At 43.1% G+C, this 19,353-nt stretch overlaps 1 protein-coding gene across 1 annotated transcript in view; it reads left to right on the top strand.

The window, feature by feature from the left end:
* Shq1 (SHQ1, H/ACA ribonucleoprotein assembly factor) overlaps nucleotides 1-19,353 on the top strand; it is a 110,896-nt gene that overhangs the window by 52,392 nt on the left and 39,151 nt on the right. Inside the window, exon 10 of the mRNA XM_005364948.3 lies at nucleotides 11,872-11,992. Coding sequence (XP_005365005.1) covers nucleotides 11,872-11,992 — 121 coding nt within the window. The remainder of the gene's footprint in view (nucleotides 1-11,871; nucleotides 11,993-19,353) is intronic.

Here is a 19,353-nt window from a genome sequence, read left to right as displayed (position 1 = left end):
TCAGGTATGGTGGCACACACCCTTCATCTTGGCACCTGGGAGACTGTACAGAAAGACTGCAAATTCCTGCATGTGGAAGACTCTGTCCCATAAGAAAAACAAAATTATGTTTTGTGACATAAAAATTATATTCACTTCATATTTTAGTGTCCATAAATAAAGTTTTATTGGAACACAATCATGCCCAATCACTTACGCATTTTCTTTGTCTGCTTTTATAATTTAATGGCATAGTCAAGTAGATGCAGCAGAGATTAAACAGCCTACAAAGCTAAAATATCAAATTTGTAGCTCTTCACAGAATAGATTTACCACTTTGCCTCAAGTTTATCTTGAAGGATTGGAGGCTGAGGTCATGGGCTGCCTCCTATCCCTAACAGCAGGGTGCTAACATATATCGCTTTCCTTGCTATCCCACCGTGTAGGCAAGATGCAGCTGATCTATTTGGTTTGCAGTAGCATAGGATCCTCCTCACTAGGAGAAGCAAACTGAGATGTCTAGTTGGCCAAGCAGTAAGCAAATAAGGCAGGGTGTATGAAAACAGTGATGAGGCCTGGGTGAAATGGGCAGATGCATGGTCCATCTGTCACCTGCTGTCACTGTGTTGTGTGTAGTCTTGACACTCTGCAGGACTTTAAAAGAAGTAGAAAGGAAGAATACTGATTGCCAACATTTTTTTAAAAAAATCACCTTGGCACAATATTCTCCACCATCAAAAGATGCATATGTGATGGGCTGAGTGGGTCTTGTTCCAGGCGCCGCTTGAAGAGCTGCTAGCTGTTCCTCCTGTGCGCTCACATTTCCTCTCTCTGGCTTCTTAGAGCCGCTTTCCCAATTCAAGCTAACAGTTCCCAAGGGCGTGTCAGAACTTTTGTTATTAAGCAGTATCAATTCAAACAGCTAAGTTTTAGTTGGACATGGGAATATGTGGCATATTCTTCGGATGAAGTTGTTGAATCATAATTGTGCTAAAATATTTTTGAAGTTTTTAGTATATGTTTTAAGTTTGTCTCAATAAGCTGTTTGTCTTTGACTTCTTAACTTGTCCATTTTTTTACTTAGTATGTAAATGGGATTTTTTTTAAGGAGTTCTATCTGGAATTTGAGTGTCTTGTTCTTAACTGTAAATGAGTGAGAATCAGTTATGCAACCATCAAGTGATTTTGATGACATCTGACTATGTGCTTAGAGATTGAAAGACCTGACACTTTGACAGGCTCTGATTAAGGGTTGTAAGAACAGAAAAGGCTAAAAGCAGCCTTGGTTTTTTAATGGTGCAGAGAGGAAAGAAAATTGGTACAGCTGAGTTTCAGGTAGTAGATGTAATAAGAGAAGTTGGAAACAAGTTGTGTGTTATTGGGTGACTTTTTCCAGGGAGACACTGACAACAGACCAAAGAAACAGTTCTACCCAAGTCTAGTTTAGTAGGTCAGTGACATTATTGGAGTCACTTAGAGGATCATGGGGAGGGGCTACGTACTTGAGCACGGGTGGTGAATAGAGACTGTTTAATAATAAACAATAGTAGCTGCTTCCCCACTGGAGTCCAGCCATAGGCTTTTGATGTGGTTTACAATGCCAGGCATGAGTTCCCTCCTATGGAGTGTACGTTAAATCCAATCAGCAAGCAGTTAATGGCACCTATAACAGTCATACCACTATTATTCAGTGGACACATCTTACTGCGTATGTGGGTAGCATATCATGCAGTGTCCTTAACCAAACAGGACTGTTGGTGACAGTTCTGCCCGTGCAGCCTGCATTGCATCTTCTAGCGCTATGAAAACCAGCCAGCCCTGCTCCCATATCTGTGGAGGCATTGTGGGGTTGGCAAGAGGCTTGACTCTAGAGGGGTTCCCAGGTGTCCATAGGGATGTCCCCAGCTAGGACCCTGGGCAGTGGAGGAGAGGATGCCTGAACTGGCCTTGTCCCGTAGTCAGACTGATGACTATCTTGAATATCACCATAGAACCTTCATCTGATGACAGATGGAGATAGAGACAGAGACCCACATCGGAGCACTGGACTGAGCTCCCAAGGTCCAGTTGAAGAGCAGAAGGAGGGAGAATTATGAGCAAGGAAGTCAGGACCACGAGGGGTTGGTGCACCTACTGAGTCAGTGTGCCTGAGCTAATGGGAGCTCACCAAATCCAGCTGGTCTGGGACTGAACGAGCATGGGATCAAACTGGACCCTCTGAATGTGGCTCACAATTGAGGCAGACTGAGAAGCCAACAATAATGGCACTGGGATTTGTCTCTACTGCATGTACTGACTTTTTGGGATTCTATTCTATTTGGATGCATACCTTCCTGAGCCTGGATGGAGCAGGGAGGGCCTTGGACTTCCCACAGGGCAGGGTACCCTGCCCTGTCTTAGGACTGGAAGAGGTGGGGAGTGGGAAGAGGAGAGGAAGTGGAAATTTTGACTCCTATTATTTATAAAGTAATAAAAAATTTAAAAATAAAATAATTAAAAAGGGGGAAAAAAGCCACCCAGCAAGATCAGAGCTTCTAGCTCATTTCCAGCCTAACTTCACGTCGTCCTTCGTCCTCATTTTAATTGTCTGCCTTTTAAACTACGGCTGTCCTAGTCAGCAACTGCAGCTCCAAAGCTACCAGCAGCAGGAAGGGCTGCAAGAGCCACAGGTAGAAATTCTGTTCCCTCAGGCACCAACTCTTCCAAAACTACTAAGAGAACTTTTCTAAATCTCTGTCCCTCTAAAGAACTCATGATTCAAAGGTTGAGGTAGAGTCCTGTTTCCAGAGAGGCTGAATAGCAAGCAGCTCACCTAGCTCTCCTCCTGGCATCTCCTGAGAAGTCCTCGTGCTTTTTCTCACCCCGTTATAAACCCTTCTTCACCTGGCTCCTCCCTACTATTTCCTGTCAGCTAGTCGCTGACTTAGCCTCCAGACCGCAGGTGAATTTTATTTAATCAAACACATGTTTGCATCATTAAATAAATATTACAGACATAAACAAAAGTAGCACACCTAAAAATAATATTCTACAACACATCTCCTACTGCAATTTTTTTTTTTAGTTGTAGCATGCAGCCAACAGTTATGGTAGTTGTGGGGCCTCAGGAACCTCCTTGGCTACCTCATAGAGTGGTAGCCTATCTCTGGCACCAGGATTGTCATCCACTATTATGGCTGCATGGTGCCTTTCTTCAGACTCTTTAACTCTTATTTTTATTGTTATTCCAGATGTTGTTCAAATCTATAAGACACTCAAGGGATAGTATAGTATTATATAGTTGAGTCTTTTTTGGGGTGGGGAGATAATCAAACCTTTCAACAGAGGTTGGTAAGGATATTTGAAGGCCTACCTTATCTAAGCAAGTGCCAGTTTATCTTGGAAGATAATTTTTTTTTTAAAAAAAAGAAGTCTTATTAAGGTATTGTATAATACAAAATGATCTTATATACATCAATTGTTTCATCAAAGAACAATGTTGAGGGCTCAGTTAAATACTTACTATGCTGGCATAGGGACCTGAGTTCAGATCCCTAGCATAATGGGAACAATCTGGGCATAGCATTGTATACTTTAGTCCCAGTGCTGGGTAGTAGAACCAGGACATGCTGGCTAGCTACTCTGATCAGTGAACTCTTAGTTTCAGTGGGTTCAAAAGTGATTGAGGATAATGTCCATCATTGACCTCTGGCCTAAATTCATTCACAAATGTCTATGTTCTGGCAATTATTTCGTGTGCATGTGTAATAATAGGAGCGGCGGGGCTGCGTCCCCAGCACCCCACTGCCTGCAAGGCTAGCTTTACCTGAAATAATTACACGGAAACTGTATTCATGTAAACACTGCTTGGCCCTTTAGCTCTAGCCCTTACTGGCTAATTCTGATATCCTGATCAACCCATCTCTAATAATCTGTGAGCACCGGTCTTACCGGGAAGATTCTAGCCTACGTCCATCCTGGGTCGGAGGAGCTTCATCGCGTGTGTCTCAGAGAACAGAGCTATCCCCGCATCCGCCCAGGAGCCGGGAGCATGGCGTCTCTCTGAGGCGTCTTGTCCGAGAGGAGAGCTGTCGAGTCTCTGAGCTCACTTCCTCTTCCTCCCAGCATTCTATTCTGTTTACTCCTCCCACCTATGTTTTAAGCTATGAGGCCAAGCAGTTTCTTTTTATTGCTTAACCAATGAAATCAACAAATTGATATATGACACTCCCACATCATGCATGTACACAAGATCAGTGTTGAGTACAATAGCACTATGGGAACACTACATGTATGGGTGCTGCTGCCACTGCTGCTGTGCCTGCCATGCATCTCTCTGCTCCAGTGGTCTCAGTGGGGCCAGCTTGTACTGCTCAGCCTAGCTCAGCCAAGAGGGAGCAGGGCTTTGCTCTAACCTGAGGTCGGCACTAGAGTCAACTTCTGGGTTCTGACAGGCTCTGGGCTATCACTGTGGTACTTGCGTGTTTGTCAGTCTCTCCTGGCTGGGAAAAAAGGCTCTAGGTTGAGTAAACCATCACCACTGCCAATAAACTTTCTTGGCAGGGCAGAAGTGCACACAGGTATTCTAGATGTTGAACTGCCGACCCCAAGATAAGCTTCTTTTTCACCTGTGTTGTTGTTGCATTTCCCTGAGCTGTCTGTGCTCAGCCTTTAAAGGCTTCAGAAGCTCACTAGCACAGCCTTTGCCTTTCTGGTCATTTTCTCCATAGGAGCTCTGCTCCACAAATCTTGGCACATTTGCCACCTAGCAACCTGCACAGACTCCTGTCTGCTTTGACCTTTTCCTCCCCTCTCGATTGCTTTTGCTCTTTACACACCTGGCTTCCATGCTGTTTGAAGTCATCCAGGTCTGCCGGAGCTTCTATATTGTAAAGGTTGTGTCCCACCTTAGGGCTCAGCAGCACCACCAGAATGAAGTTCTTGCTGAGTTGGCCTTTTCCCTTCTCCCCACTCCCTTTTCTTCTTTCCTCCCTGGCTCTATTTTTCTTTCTTTTGCTGTATTTTTAAATCTGTGTGACTGTGTGTAGATACATGCATATGAGTACAGGTTCTCATAGAGGGCAGAGGCTTTGGATCCCCCTGAGGCAGGAGTTACAGGTGATCATGGGCCCTTAGCGTGGGTGCTGGGAATCTAACTTGTGTCATCTGCAAGAACAGTATGTGCTCCTAACCCCTGAGCCATGTCTCCAGCCTCTCAGCTCCTTAACTCTACTGTGAACAGTCCTGTCAGGTGAACTGGTCATCAAACACTGTTCATCTTACTGAACTAATTTGTTGTGCTTGCCTTTTGTTGTCTTAATGAAATTCATGGAGACCTCAGCTGGTGAAACCAAGGCTTTCTAATGATGCCTGTGCAAGGCCTTGAGTACTGCTATTGTTTGCGTTGCTTCAGGTTATGCAGCCTCTGTCTCGGGGAAAGATGAATAATCATATTACTTAGTGTCTTGGTTATTTTTCTATTACTGTAATAAAACACCGTGACCAAGGCAACTTACAAAAGAAAGCATTTCATTTGGGGTTCACAGTTTTGGGGAGTTAACTTCTGTAACCATTATGACAGGAAACATGGTGGCAAGTAGGCATGGTACTGAAGCAGTACCTGAAAGCTTACAACCTGATCCATGAACAGGAAGCAGAGTGCTAACTGGGAATCATGTGGGTCTTTGAAGCCTCCAAACCCACCCTTACCACTCCCACAGTGACACACCCCCTCCAACCAGGCCACACCTCTTAAGCCTTCTCAAATACTTCTACTAGCTGGGGACCTAGTATTCAAATCTATGAGTCCTTTCTCATTCAAACTACCACACTTAGTTTCTCTGCCTTCATGGCACTCAGACTGGTCCCATTTGCCCCTCTTTTTCTCAACCTCACAAAGCCAGATTGTCAAGGGGTTCTTCATTCCTCAATTAAGAGTTTTTCTCAATTTAATCAGTTCAAATGCAGAGTGTTCTCTGATGATCAGTCATGTTGAATCATGGGGTTTTCCTTCCTTTGTACTAAAGGTGGGACTTGAGAAGTGTTTTCCAGCACTTCTGCTTTGCTCTGTCCCGCCTCACTGATTCTTCCATGAGTTCTAAGATTTTGGAACCAGAGAAGGGCTCTTTAGCACAGCTCTAACTTATGCTGTCTTTTCATTACAACCTTCCAGCTGTGAGAAATGGCAAGCCAACCCTTCCATCTCACCTTTTTTGTTTTCCTACTGTTTTGCCAGTGGGTTGCATCTGCATGCCTTTTTCTCACAATTCCTCCCGTATACAGGCGAGTTCTTTTATCATCTGTTTGGGACATTACCATTTCACAGGATGGACCCCGTTAGTCAAGGAAGCATGCTACCCATCTCAAGTAAAAGAAGATGGCCACCTGAGAATTATTCTCAGGGGTGCTCTCCTCTTAGATGGCTTGACTCTGGTTGCGTGTTCTATCATGTGTCTAATGTAGAATGTGCCACCAGATAGCAAGGAGGCACATCATCCCATATCCATGGGGAAAATGGTTCTGTCTGGGTTGCTGACAGAGGAGCGCCCCGTCCTCACGCAGGTCATCCTCAGCTGCATATCTCAGTACCTGTTGCAGGGAATGAGCAGCCACCTCTCCCTTATTCATAGTCAGTTCTTTGGTTCTGCTTGGGTGTCAGTTGCATTTTATGAGTCTTCCTGGGGAGACATGAACAGACTTGTATTGACCCTTAGATAGAGCACTGACGATGGACCAAAGGAACACTTCTGTTACTTGCAGGAGTATAAGTGAGGGTTTTCTCACAAGAACATGGTCACTCAAAAGGCAGCTCCATCTCCAAGAAGCCCACCTCAGCCTAAGTGATGACTCACAAAGCTGCATCCTTATGGCTCCAGGAACAATTTGCAGGCTGATTAACTGGTCCTTGGGTTCTCTCTCCCTAGCAACTGCTTATTATCTTTTATAACTTTACAAGTCTTTTGAATGTCATAACTCAGGAGCTTTCTGAGACCTAAAGGCCTTCTCCTTTCCTCCTGGAGGGAGTGTCTGTGATTGTCATGAACAGGTGTTTTGTGTCCCCCTGCGCTAGAATTACAGTTGTGAGCACCATGCCTGTAATAATGCAGTAGCTTGAAGTTAAGTTCACAGACCCCAGAGGTGTTGCCTACCCTTCTACATGTTAACCCAGCAGTCTGAGCAAGGGTGTAAATGTTAGCTTCTGTCTACTCCAGTCTGTATCCGTTATTGAACAGGAACATAGGGTTTTCTGGACATTGTTCCAGTTTAGAGAATGAAAAGTCACATCCTTTCCTGCCTAGGAGTTCTCCATGCAAGGTGATGAATTCAGATACTGTTTATGCCATAGTGGTTGAGAGTCAGGCATGCTTAATTTCAAATCCTAGCTGGGACTGGGCCAAATCATTCACTTATTTGTGAAACAAATAAAGGAAGTGCCTGACTTAGTAGGGCTAGTATGTGATGTACGTGTTGGCTCTAACTGGAGAGGTGTGCCAGGCATTGTGGGGATACCTGAAGTAGGCCTGGGGGAGAGCTGGAACTCTCTTCCCAGAAAAAAGGAATGCCTGAATTGATACTTGGATGGAAAATTAGACACTGGATTGAATCTGTTTCAGGCAGGACCACCTATAAAGTGTACTCTTGCTTCCTGTTAATTCCTGTTAATGTGTGGATACTGTGTGTAGTGTAACTGTAATAGCAAAGGATGGTTTGTTTGTTTTTTTTAAACTGGTCTTACCCTGCCTATGAGACTAGCTTATTTTAGGTATGTGCTTCTTACAATGCAGAACCCTTACATGGAATTTGAGGGTGTGAAAGACTTACCCAGACTGAGAAGCATTTTGTTATTAGGGACTTTATTCTGCATCTTAACAGGGCTTCATCATGAAGCAAATTACCCCATTTTGTTTCTCTTAATTTTGACTGATTTGACACAGTGTTTCTTTATATCTTCTCCCTTTTTAGGCTCAAATGAACTATGGAAATTAATGTTAAAATAATTGCTAAGATATCTCTTTTGATAATATTGTCTCACCAGACTCTAAGAAATTTACCCAGGTATCTGCTAAATTGTGTTTAAAGATGATAAATACTGTTGGCTTTTATTCTGATACATTTTATAAATATCAATGAGGCAGCCTTTCTGTCAAGACTTTAAAGTCTTCTTTTCCTTTCTTGACTTCTTGTTTTGCGTAGCTTAAAATATCAAGGAGGCAGGTTTGCCAGAATGGACCCTTGCTGAGCAAGTATGAGGACCTATGTTTAAATGCCTGGCACACTTATAAAAAGTCTGGGCTTAGCTGCCAGGGTCAGTGAGAGACCCTGTCTGTAGGGAATAAAATAGAGTGACAGAGCAGGCTACTTAATGTTCTTCCCTGGCCCTCTAGTCACTGGCCTGCACTGACTACTCACTGAGCAGAGAGACACTGTCTCAAAAACCAAGGAAGGTGACTCCTGGAGAACACCACCCGAGGTTGATAACAGTGCAGGTTGACCTGCATGTGCATGGGTCAGAGCTGGGTATTCCGAAAGCTGCAGATGCCCATTGGAAAGAAACTGAGATCGTCTTAGGTGTAGATAGCAGCTTGCATTATTCTTCCTATTCTGGCACCTAACCAGCAAAAGCATCTCCTACTCTGATTCTTCTACGGATGGGACCAATTTCTTAAATACCTTCAGCCACAAGCTGGTTTGTCGCTGAGAGATTATTGCCCAACCTGGTCTGCTAATAGGAGGAAAAGTCAGAGAACATTTTAAATCGTGTTTACCGGCCACCTACTTATTATTGCCCTCCATATTTTCTTCATGTTGTCATTATGTTTCTGTGTGCCATCATTAGACAATCATTCCAGTGAAGTAGAACATTCATGACTTTTGTCACTTACAATCCTAGGACACTAGTTTCTAGTGCCTTCATGGGTGAGTAGAAGGCCCTAGATTCAAGGACAACATTCTTGCATGGTTAGGGTTGGCTTATCCAGCCAATCAGTCCTAGGGAATCTCTGAGTTTAGGGCCATTTGATATCCTGGGGACAAATGCTAGCTCTTTCCTGCAGTGAAAATAGTTACCGTGGTTACTGTGCAAAAGGTACCTTTGTTTTTTATACTCTGGAGCAGGCAGTGAACCGCTTAAAAAATGGTCACTTTCCTGCCGTGCTTTTGAGCCAAAATAATTGTCTTAGCTTTAGGCCTGAGCAGGTTTTTATGCTCATAGCATGTGTGACAAGACCATAACTGGGTAAAAGCCCCACAGGAGGCAGGGACTGTGCGTCCCTGTAAGCTTCTGGTCACCAGCCATGTGACAGCCTAGAAAAGGACTAGTCTTTTCTTTTGTGGATAGCTGCTGAATAAGTAGCCAAGGACAGGACAGAAAGAGCATTTGGTACAAACGAGATGCTAAAAATCCCAGCTAGCCCCATGTATGTAAACCTCTACCTGTGATGCCGTGCTTGCCGTGGGGAAGCTGGCTGCTAGCTTGAGAAACCAAAGGGGCTCAGATGACAATAGTGGGTTGGAGGGAGGGTTACTTTAATCTGCTTCTGTTAGATTGTCAGCTGCAACCAGCCTGGCTCTCTTTTCCATGCTATGACATAAAATTCCGTAAAACTAGTTTTGGTGAGGCTTGTTGATACACAGCTTTTTGAAGAGAGCTTCTGAATCCCATTTCCCCAAACTCCCTTGCATATGATTGCTTGAAAACATCATCTGAAGATTGCTTGTCAGTTGCTTAAGTGCAAATGAGTCACAATGTGTAGCATTCCTCTGTCAGTGTTTGAGAGCTCTGTAGCAGAGTGTGTCCAGGTTTTTGCTGAACAAATTGCATGTGTCTGGTGGACATTTTGAAAAAGAAGAGGTGTAAATAATGAATAACTGTGCTCCTCCATGTAGACCAGTGCTAGGCACACAATGGGCTCATCTGTTGATTCAGTGAATGGACTAGTACCTTCCCTACCACCTTAAACCCTGCATTTTCTGTTCATCTGGTTATATTAGGAAGGTACGAGATCTTGGGAAGGAATGTTCTGGGACTGTCACCCTGTAAAGACGTAGAGTCAAGTTACACGTGAATGGTTTTCTGGCACAGACCTGTGATTGCTACTTGAAACTCTTTATAGTCAGTCAGTCAGTCAGGGTGCTGATTAGCTTTTTTTGTCAATTTGACACGTGTGAGAGTCATCTGGGAGGAGGAACGGGCAATTGCGGAATTGCCTCCATCAGATTAGCATTAGGACAAAAATGTTTTCTTGATCAGTGATGGGTGGGGTGAGCCCCAGCCCTCTGTGGGTGGTGCCACCCCTGGGCAGGTGGTCCTGGGTTATATGAAAAAGCAGGCTGAGCATGACAGTAAGTTACAGTGTTCCTTATGGTTCTGCTTCAGCGTCTGTCTCAGGTTCCTGCCTTGAGCCCCTGCCTTGGCTTCCTTTGATGATGGACTGTGATGTAGAAGTTTAAGCCAAGTTAACCTCCCGCCTGCATGCCCCCATGGTCATTATCACAGCAATAGAAACAAGCTAGGACAGCCGGTATCACAATCTTAACACCTTCCTGCTGCATGCTTTTCACCGAAATAGAAAAATCAGGAGGGAACCAGTGTGTGTGTGTGCCTAGTGGGACACTTTTTATCCCTTTGGCATTGGAACTGTTCCAACCATTCTTCCAGGTTCAGTTCACCTTTGGGTTTTTTGGGGTGACACTGGTTTCACCACAGGTATGTGCTCTGTTTTTATTTCCTCCTCTTTTCTTGAAATTCTCCCATCCACATTATCTACTTTGTATTTAGGCAGGCAGTGGAGGTGTCCATCTTAGTCACAATGAAGTCTTTCTTTGACTTAACTAGATGAACTTGGGGTCTTGTAGTTCTGAGCTTGCTAAGCATTACACGGCTCTCTCATTTTGTAGGCTAGCAATGGAACTTTCATTGTCTGCATATTAGGACGCTGCCTAGTTAACCCTGGAAAGGCATGACCTGTGTTTCCAAGAACTTAACTCTTGACTAATAAAGTGTGATATGACTGAGTGACCCAAGAGTGTATAGGTAGCATGGCACAGTGGGTGGTCTGTGGCACCACTGAGGTTGGAATAGTCTCCATGGCTCTTACATCCTGGCAGCTGGGGTTCTCCTGTGAAGTGAGCAGGGGAGGTTTAGGGAGGATCATCACCTGGCTTCCTTTGCATTGCCATTGCAGGGTTTAGTAAAGGGATATGGGCCGAGGGTTTGCTGAAAGGACCCAAGACTTGCTAGACAAGTTCTGTCAAGTAGAAGAGAGGAATAAGTTAGAGGATGCCATGAAGGTCTCGAAAACACATGCTGGGGGTGGGGTGGACAACATATCACAAAATGTGTGACCCATTGGAGAGTCCAGAACCAAAGATGGGGAAGAATTCTTGACTCCACGTGAGATGACGGGTGTGTGAAAGGGTGTGGACTCTGGTGGCCGGAAAGAGGGGGCAGGAATAAGGCATTGCCAAGGGAAAAGGATGGAGATTTTGTGTGGGTTAAAGAAGCTGAGTTAACACTTCTGCGCTGTGCACACACTTCAGGTTGTTGAAAGTGAACCTGCTAACGTCCGCATCTGTTCTATGTATTGGGCACCACCACTTTAAATACAAGTTCTCTTTCTTTCAAAATGTGCTTTTGAGCCAGGGGGCAGTGCAGGCCTGTAACCCCAGCTGCTCAGCAGAGACAGGTGGATCACAAGTGCAAGGACGGCCTGGGTAGCATAGTAAGACTGTTTCAAAAATAAAAGCTAAGGGGCTAGAGAGGTAGTTCATAAGTTAAAATATTCTTAAGAAACTATTAAAACTCTGAGCTGTTTTAAATGCATTTCCCTCCAAGATCTTAATTTCTTAGTTAAGAAATCAGATTTTTTTTTTTTTCCTCCTTAAGGTTGACTGGATGTTTTAAATTTTTTTCAGGTAAGAGTGCAGTTTTAAAATGTCTCCTGGATGTTCACAAAATCTTTCAGGAAAATGACCCAGCCTACATTTTGAATGATCTCTACATCTCAGACTACTGTGTATGGATTCAGAAGGCCAAGTAAGTTTTGTGTCCCTGGGCAATTTGTATGAACTTGCGTTTGTAAAACACCACTTACCTGGGAGGAAGAAGATGAAATACCTGGAGAGTAAATCTTAATGTGAAAGAAACCCACATAGCTACTAAACACTTTAAAAACAGCTGGATTCTAAGCAGGGGCATGTGGGACTCACCTGGGCTACATAGAAAGACTGTCTCAGAGAAAGGGAGAAAATATAAAAATACTCTCTCTCTCTCTCACAGACACACACACGCACGCACACACACACAGGGAGGGATGTCTAGGCTTTATTAAGATAGGCAGCTTGGTGAATTGTTTAGAGAGATAGGTATAGGTGGATAAAAGAGATTGGTTTGATATATGTGTGTGTGTGTATATATATATATATGAATATATGATTTATGGCGTGTGTGTTGCTATAGCAGAATATCTGGCAGAAACAACTAAAGGGAGGGATGATTGTTTCTGTTCACACTTTAGAGCAATAGTTCTCATCCTGTGGGCATGATCCATGTCAATAACTTTTTCACAGGGGTTGCCTAAGACCACTGGAAGACAAATATTTACATTACAGTTCATTATAGTGATGAAGTAGCAATGAAAATAATTTTATGGTTGGGGTGACATTGTTAGCGGAGACTGTTCTTTTGTTCCTGGTCATCCAGACCCGAATAATCACGTAGAAACTATATTAATTACAATACTCTTTGGCCTATTAGCTCAGACTTCTTATTAACTAACTCTTACATCTTAAATTAACCCATTTCTATTAATCTGTGTATCGCCATGAGGCTGTGGCCTACCAGTAAGGTTCTGATGTGTCCTTCTTTGGCAGATGACATCTCTTTGACTCCGCCTACTCTCTCTCTGTATCTCTTCCAGTGTGGCTATATTCTGCCATGCCATAGGCCAAAGCAGCTTTATTTATTAACCAGTAAAAGCAACACATATACAGAAAGACATCCCAGATCTTGTCATGCATTAAACAGTTACAGCATTACGAAGGCTGAGAATCACTGGTTTAGAGGGTACATGGCAGGGAAGGCATGGTGACTAGGGTCAATGTGGTGTGAACTTACAGCATGGCTTCTTCGTGTCTTATCAGATGAGGAGAAAGTGGGGCCAGGCTGTAGCTCTCAAAGGACCATTCCTAATAGCTTGGGTCCCAGAGCTATGTAGTTCTAAAGGCTCCATAGTCTCCAGGTGGTCCTTTAACCTTAACAAGTGCTAAGGCAGATGAGACTGGAGCCTTCTGGAGTCAAACCCTAACAGTGTGCACACAGAATTGCTATCCTCCTTTCTGAATGGAAGTCTCAAGACCAGGTACTTAGACCTATACCTGCGGTGGGACTGTGTGTGCATGCATGTGCACTGACATTTGCATGTGTAAAAGTCACAAGATTTAAGTCTAATGCAAATAAGAGCTGTGCTTTTGTCCACTGACCCCTGACTTACCAAGTTCATGTTTCCAAGTGTAAGAAAAACTTTAGTCTTGCAGCATAGGTATTGAAGAGTCTGAACACTCGCAAATAGGCCCCAGCACTTGCTGAGTGACATTTTCTTGATTTGTAAAACCGTTTAGCATTGCTTCGATCAAGGAAGCAAAGTCAGCTGACTGTTAACTTAAAAAGACAGTGCATTTGTATGTGAGGAAGGACTTGAGTACACAGATCTACTTCTCATCAGACACAGCCAGTGATCCACTTCAGTAGCAAGGGGCTGTTTGTTGAGATTTACAGAGCTCTTGATTGGAACAGTTTCTGGGTGCTGTAGAGCATGATGGCACAGTGTTGTGTCAGTGCTGACCAAGAAGGGAGAGAAGCAAGGCTTCTCTTACTGCTGTGATTGCCTTTTAATACCTCTTTGAATGATCGTGATACAGAATTTATTTCTTATTTCTGTTCACAAGGAAGCAGTTACATTAGAGTGCAGCATGAAAGCCCCCTGACTACCTGTTGGCTGGAGGATGCTCAGGGTTGCTCCAGACAACACCTGATACTATTCAGCATGTGGAGTCAGCATCTGTGTTAGAAATCTAGATTTTGCCAGATGGAAAATTGGATCTTTAACCCCTGAGGTCATAATGGCAGGCCATCACTTTATCTGGTTCTCCTGCTAATTGAGCTGATCAGATGCCCTGCTGCGATTTCCTGTTGTTACTTTTGTTTTCATAATATAATTAGATTGAAACCGTCTCTCAGTGTTGGTTGATTTGTTTTCTGAGAGCAGGGATTTTTATAAACATGTAATGAGTGTTGAGGTTTGTGCCAGGATCCCATTTTCATGAGTTCTCTTCTCCTATCTTGTGACATCGCTTATTAAATATTGAGAAGACTACATTGTATTTTATAGACAGATGTAAGTGCGCAAGTTGCTATGGGCTCACCAGACATTCTTAAAGTTTTTTTTTTTTTAAACTTGTTTTAAGTCATGGGAAGCTGCAGAATTCTTAGGTTCTCAGTAATGAATTGTTCTGGTAGTAGTGATTTGTTTGTTTTTGTTTGTAAAAGAATACTGTAGTCTGGAGTAGGAAAGTCTTGAGAGCTTGCAGAGACTCAAGAATTTTATAAACTACCTTTCTTCTTTGACTTCATCAATTTGAGCCTCACTTTTCTTTCTCCTAAATAGGCTGTGTTTTACTGTGATAAACGATAGCCCAGCTATTTTCCTCCTCCTTTGAAATAACAGATTTCTTCACACATTTGATTTTTATTAAACCTTCTAATTTCATCCTTGGTTTTACAAGAACAGCTTAGATGGGCTTTCTGATGCCTTACAACCTTCTCACCTCTAAATATGGCAGCCTCTTAACTATTTTTCTTCATCTTTTGCAGTTTAATTTTCTATAGTGAAACCACCATGTTTTTATATTTCACAATAGTTTATATTTTCTTTATTCTCTATTTGATATTTTTTATTATAATAATAAAAGCTGTTTAACATTTTATTGGAAGTGCCAGACAAGTATGAAATTCTGACCTACACAAAAACAGCATTCCATTTTTCCAGTCAGACATTTACTTTGGCAAAAATTTATTGAAGTGCTGTCCTTCTTGTATTGAATCAATGCAGCTATGGCAACAATGTAAGGTTTTCCTCATGAGGGTGTTTTGCTTCCATGCTGTCTGCTTCTTGTGGAACATGGAACCTTGGATTCTTATTAGGAGTTACGAGTCTATGGGGAAAACAGGCATTCCTTATTTCCTTCAGTGTCCATGGCACTGAACCTTCCAGTGTGGTGCCTGCTGCATCAAACATGCCCTGAGTGGCAGGCAGCATGACGGTTGTTGAGGTTTGACTTGCAGTCATGGTAACAGATAGATAGGTCTGTGACAATATCCTGCCCTGTGGGTCCAGATACTTTCCCAGATAAGTCACATGTTACAACCAGTTTTCTTTACTCATGGCTGTAGAAGGGAGCCCAAAGAAAAACTGTTCCCTTTGGGAACCTTCCTGGAGGAAAGGGATTTAATGAACCATTTGTTTTGTTCATAAATGCTCCCATAGCACTTGGTTGAGAAATCGCTAGGCACGTCTTATGCCTTCCCTATAGTGGAATAATCTAAGCCCTCATCTCCACTAAAGCTTCAAGGGCCCTATGAGAGAACATTCATCTGGATCTACAGTGTCTAGTGTGCACAGCAAATTTTAGTTGAATTGAATGGGCCCTGTTAGTTAAAGGAGAAGTTTTTCATTGTTAAAAAAAAAATGTAACTCTGGAATTGGTAAGATGGCCCAGCAGTTAAGAGCATTGGCTGCTCTTTCAGAGGACTGGGATTCACTTCCCAGCACCCCCACAGAGGATCACAACTGTCTATAATAACCTCAGGTCCAGAGGAGTATGGTGCCCTCTTCTGGCCTCCACAGGCGTTTGCACATATGTAGTACACATACATGCACACAACACCCAAAAACCAAATAATAATAATAATAATGTAACACTTTTAAAAGCTGTGAATTGGGGTTCATCAGATGGCTCAGTAGGTAAAGGCACTTGTCAAACCCAACAACCTGAGTTTGGTCACCAGGACCATAGTGGAAGAGAAAAGCAACTCCTATAAGTTGGCCTCTGACCTCTACACAGGCATCGTAGCATTTTTGTAAATGCATGTATGTGCACACACACAATAATAAATGAATGAATGAATGAATGAATGCATAAATAAATAAATAAATAAGGTATAATTTTAAAAGCACTGTCCATCAGTTGTGGCTTATCTTTGTTGAAATTTTCAGTTATGTTCAATATTGGATTTCTTTCTATGTCTGACTCTTTCATGGTGGCCTTCCATGATTAATAGCTGTTGTAGTTCTGTCTTCTGAGAACTTAGCACTTTCCATCCTTTAGGTAATATAGGATGGGTAAGAGTAAAGTGTAATGTTCTGGCTCTATGTCTCATTGGCCATGTGACCTAAGAAAGTTGCTTCTTCCTGCTATGCAGTCAGTATATGTATTTTAGTACTTCATCTATTTCTTGTCTGTCTGTTTCTCTGTCTGTCTATCGGCTTTTCAAGATAGGGTTTCTCTATGTAGTCCTGGCTGTCCTGGAACTCACTTTAAACCAGGCTGGCCTAGAACTTGAAGATCTACCTGCCTCTGCTTCCTCAGTGCTTGGACTGAAGGCATGCGTCACCACCACCTGGCTCCCCATTCATTCTTAACCGAGTGGAAATACTTTGCACATACCCATTTGTAGCCTGTTTTACACTTAATAGTATTCAATACATCTTTTCCCTTTATAATGTAGTTTCTATCAAGTTTTGTTTTTAAATAAATAAGAAACTCCACACTGTCAAAAAGGGTATCTGTGCCCACAGAAGAGAACTGACAGTTATCTGAATGGGTTTTGTTTTGTTTGGGTTTTGCTGGTTTGAAACAGGATCTTATGTAGCCCCAGGATCCTTTTCTTCAGCTTCCCTGATGCAGGGAATGCAGACACTCTCCACACATTTGGCTAAAATTATGTGGCTTTAATTTATAGTACATTTTAAAATGACAAATAAGATTTATTTCTGTTCTTCTGCATATAACGTTTTTGTTATTTTTAAATCTAAATAAAATCCTGACAGTCTTCAGTATAAATATTTGAGCATGTAACTGAAGCATTGCATCGTTTCCTTTCTACTCCAGTACAGTTTTGTTGTGTGCTTGTGTGCGTGCGTGCGTGCGTGCGTGTGTGTGTGTGTGTGTGTGTGTGTGTGTGTTACTGGGGATCATTCCTGCACATGCAAAGCATTCCCTCTGTCCCTCAGCTAACTCTCCAACTCCATCTAGCATAGTATTTTGTTTTCAGGGTAGGTAATTGTGCAGAAAAAGAATTTAAGATGTGTGCTTGAGGTTGGAGAGATGGTTCTGCAGTTAAGAGTACTGGCTGCTCTTCCAGAGGACACAGGTTCAATTCCCAGCACCCACATGGTAGCTCACATGGTACAGAACCACATGGTACTGTCCATACCTCCAGTTCCTGGGGATCTGAAACCATTATGCCAATGTACATAAAATGAAATTAAATAAATTATTTTTTTAAAATGTGTGCTTGAAATGCTGGGCCTGTTTACAGTGAGCTGATTGTTTGCTAATTAATACTCTTGGAACATTTAAATTCCCATTCTTTTTAGCATAATTTTTCCTCAAAAGCAGTCTTATGACCCTAAAGATAAAGAAGCCAGAAGTCTATGGAAGGAAAATTTTTCTTAAAGGCTTATCTTGAGGATGAGAAGCCTTTTACCTCAGCCTTGGTGATTGTAAGTGAACTTAAACCATTTCTGTGCTGTCTCACAGTAGCTGAACACCTAAGACCTCACTGCTCTGCCCTATTCTTCCAGGCCTGTGTGCTTAGCAGGGTGAGGTGTGCCCCTGGTTGCTGCAGAGGAGGAGGTTTCTTTGCCACTTTTATTCCTGGCATATCTGCAGCAGGAGGGGTGGGGTTGACTCATGCGGAGGTGCAGCATTAGTACTAAATATCTTATAGAATATTGTCGCCTTCAACCTTGTTGAACCTTAAGATAGGACACATGCTAAAACAGGTGTTGGGAAGGTTCTGGTGAACAAGTAAGACATGTTGTCTAACAGTGTTGAGAAGCTTTGGGGCCTTCAGAACTGATTAGCCGAAGAGTGATTAACCCCTTCTGTGCGGCAGTATCGATTCTCACAGTAATGGATTGGTTCTCTGTTGAGCAGGTTGTTATAAAATGGCTTCAACTCCTTCATTTTTTCCCTCTCCTCTGCCCAGGTCCATTTTCTTCTGATATTCCATCATCCAATGTATGATTCTCACTAGAAGATAAGCAGCTGAAGTGCTGTGATTTCAGACTTCTTAAACTGGGAACCAAAATAAATTTTAAATTACTCAGTCTGAGGTATCTGTAATAGCAACAGAAAATGGATTAAAAACACAAAAATATTCAGTTAAGATCATAAGGATTGATGACAGCTAGTCAAAGGGCTGGGGATGTAAAGTAGAGCTCCTGTCTCCTGTGTGTTCAATTTTTAGCACCAGAAAAAAGAAAGTTAAAAATAGTAGCACAGACCTCAGATGCTAGCTAGCACCTGGGGGCCTGAGTTAGAAGGGTGGGAGTTTGAGGCCAGCCTGGGGTGTGTGGTGAGACCCCTGTGTCAGAACACTAGGTGGAGCTGAGGAAGAAAGCAGAGCGTCAGATAATAGAGAAGGCACATGGTCTACCTAAGCTCTCATAAACTGTGGCTAGATCAGAGTATGGGCATAGGACGGAGGGAGATGAGGCTGGAGGCCTCATGGAAGCTGTGACCACTTCATCCTGGAAGTGGGGAATGACCAAAGAGCCTGAAGCTAAGGGTACCTGTATGAGTGACATCGTCAGAGCACATTGTAGAACCTACTGGAGTGGGGTTGGGCTCAAAGTTGAAAGACTTGCTTGGGGATCCAGGCTAATGGTGACTGGAACTTGAGAGGTGACCATGAGCCGGAAAGCAAGTCAGTGCTCAGAGTCAAGAGGTGGTGAGGCAGGTGGGGTACTCCTTGGACAGGGTCAGAGAGGGAGGAGTGGAGCTGAGAGCCAGGTTCAAACTTGGTCAGTGAACCTAACTGCAGCAAGGATTCTAATTGGTGTTCATAATAAAAACCCGGAGTCAGATATTAGGGAGTGAAAGCTGAGAGGTCAGAGAAGCGGAGCAGCCAGTCATTTAGGGAGACCCTTTATCTCTACTGAATTCTCAGATTGAAGGGGCAATCCTGTCTCTACACATCCTCAGAATGCATCTCCAGACTGCATCCGAGCTGCTGTCCTCCCACCTTATATTCCTCTCCCTACTCAGCCATATTGCTCCTGTCTCCACCTCTCCTACTTCTGGGATTAAAGGCTTGTGGCTCCCAAGTACTGG

Source organism: Microtus ochrogaster, unplaced genomic scaffold, assembly GCF_000317375.1.
Source record: "Microtus ochrogaster isolate Prairie Vole_2 unplaced genomic scaffold, MicOch1.0 UNK1, whole genome shotgun sequence".
Classification (NCBI taxonomy): Eukaryota; Metazoa; Chordata; class Mammalia; order Rodentia; family Cricetidae; genus Microtus; species Microtus ochrogaster.
This window is presented reverse-complemented; position numbering and strand designations above follow the sequence as displayed.